This window comes from Engraulis encrasicolus, chromosome 22, assembly GCF_034702125.1.
Source record: "Engraulis encrasicolus isolate BLACKSEA-1 chromosome 22, IST_EnEncr_1.0, whole genome shotgun sequence".
Classification (NCBI taxonomy): Eukaryota; Metazoa; Chordata; class Actinopteri; order Clupeiformes; family Engraulidae; genus Engraulis; species Engraulis encrasicolus.
Window position 1 is genome coordinate 2011910 of NC_085878.1, and position 2500 is coordinate 2014409.

The following is a 2500-nucleotide window of genomic DNA, read 5'->3' on the forward strand; positions in this document are numbered from 1 at the left end:
GTGTGTGTGTGTGTGGGTGTGTGTGGGTGTGTGTGTGTGTGTGTGTGTGTGTGTGTGTGCGTGTGTGTGTGTGTGTGTGTGTGTGTGTGTAAGGGGTGATGTGGGTGGAAGGGGTTTTTACAAGGATGGCCAAAAGAGCAAATTTCAGTCCGCCATGTCCTTAGTCATTTATGTGTTTATAACAATGTTCTTTGCTTACTTTTACATTTGGATTTTGTACGCGTTTGAACTCAGTGATGATATACTTGGTCCAGTTACAGGACTTGCAGAAATAAACAGTATTGTATATTTGAATAATAATGTATCATTCTGGTTCTAAGGCTGTTTTGGCACTTCACATGTGGATGTGCTCCAGAGACACGTACCTATGGGTGTAATTTTAGGTGGGGGTGGTGGGGATGGTGGGGATGGTGGAGTCCATACCACTTTTGAGATGAACCTAGTTTATCCCCACCACTTTTTCCGAAGTATAATGCAAAAATCGCTAAGCTGGATAATTCACCATAATAATGTCCTCCCCACCACTTTTAAAGCCAAATCTACACCTTTGCGTGACGTACCTTCACAGTTGATGCCAGTGGTGTCCAGTCTAAAGCCAAAGGGACACTCGCAGCGGTACGAGCCGTCCGTGTTGATGCACTCCCCGTTGTTGCAGGCATTCGGGTTGGTAGAGCATTCGTCAATGTCTAACCCAAAACAATGCAATCCATCATTAAATACTGACCCTTCCAATGTCTTGCCATTTCCTGCTGCACATAGCCTTTTAGTGAACACCATTCTGTCTGTGGTATACTTATGCCTCTTTTCCACTGCCGGTTTTCTGGTAAGCCTATAGCTCGACACAGCACAACTCGGCCGCCACTTTTTGCTTTTAGATTGAGCTGTGTTGTGCCCAATCGAAAAGCAAATAGTGCCGTGGCGGTCGAGTCGCGCTGTGTCGAGCTGTAGGCCTACCAGAAAACCGGCAATAGCTAATTATGGGAAAAGTTTACTTCAACAGTATAATTACGTACATTACAGACATTATCTGTTTGTTAACACATTGGAACTTGGTAATGCCATTATGGCTACTATGAAATAAGAATAAAAAACCCTAATGACTTACCAATAGGCTCATCGTTGGTCCCGAAGGTCTGGCCAACGTTGTGGCACAGCACTCTGAACGCCTCTGGAAAAGACCAATTAAAAGTTAGCAATGTGCCCTGAAGCTAACAGCCGTTAATGGCAATATGTGTGAAATAATGACCTATTATGTGTGCATGATGTGATCAATTATATCTTTAGGGTGTGGGTCATAGTAGTGAAAAACAGAAAAGCTTAGCATGAGTAACTACACTGGCCTCATAACATAGGCTCATTTCCTTCTTTCTTCCCTGTTTCCTTTCATTTACATTTGGTAGCCTCTTACTGCAGCTGGGGTCGCCGGCGACCCTATTCACTTGCTGAAAATGCTGAACTACATCATAACAACATTGCTATGACATTACAGAGAGCCATAGTGCTGCACTAAGGGGTTAACTTTGTGAAGCACGTTGAGTTGCACCTGTGTATGAAATGCGCTATATAAATAAACTTGCCTTGCCTTGCCTTGCCTTTATACAGGAACTGGACTAGCGTTCTGGCATCCTTAATCCTTAGGGAGGAGCTGGACTAACCCTCTACCATACTTTTACATTATTACATTACATTACATTTCATTTAGCTGACGCTTTTATTCAGAGCGACTTACATTTGACTATTTTTCAGGGTATTGGTTACAGTCCCTGGAGCAATGTGGGGTTAGGTGCCTTGCTCAAGGGCACTTCAGCCATGGATGCAGGTATAGGGAGAGGTCAGGTGGGATTCGAACCCACAACCCTCAGATTGAAAGACCAACTCCCTAACCGTTAGGCCACGGCTGCCCACATACTTCAACCCCATACCGCACAGCAGTGTTTCCCAACCAGGGGTACGTGTACCACCAGGGGTACGCGAGCACACTACAGGGGGTACTTGGAAAAATGAAAAAATGTATGGAGCATAGTCACATTGGGATATAGAGCATGACTGAGGGGGTACTCATGGTATGACAAAAAGGCTTAGGGGGTACGCAAGACAAGAAAGGTTGGGAAACATTGCCATACAGTAACTGAACCAACCATCTTCCATGCTTCTTCAGAATCAGAAGGTTGCAGGTTGCACCTCACCCTACATTGCTCCAGGGATGCTAACCAATACCCTGCGCCTAAACAAATGTAAGTCACTCAAGCGTTAGCCAAGTGTAATGCATTGTCATCTCATAGAGGAGTGTGTATGAATAGATGTGAGTATATGTACAGTATATGGATGTCTGAGGATGCTTATGTGTCTATGTGTGAAAATGGTGTCTACTGCCTCTTTTCCACTACCAGTTTTCTGGTAGGCCTACAGCTCGACACAGCGGGACTCGGCCGCCACTTTTTGCTTTATGATTGAACTGTGTAATGTCAATTCGAAAAGCAAAAGGTGGCGGCCGCGCCGC

At 44.8% G+C, this 2500-nt stretch overlaps 1 protein-coding gene across 1 annotated transcript in view; it reads right to left on the reverse strand.

Annotated features, from left to right (window-relative positions):
- Window positions 1-2500, reverse strand: part of fbn1 (fibrillin 1) — a 189769-nt gene that overhangs the window by 29668 nt on the left and 157601 nt on the right. Inside the window, exons 52-53 of the mRNA XM_063188336.1 lie at window positions 1106-1168; window positions 561-686 (exon numbers count right to left, since the gene is read on the reverse strand). Of these exons, the coding sequence (XP_063044406.1) occupies window positions 561-686; window positions 1106-1168 (189 nt within the window). The remainder of the gene's footprint in view (window positions 1-560; window positions 687-1105; window positions 1169-2500) is intronic.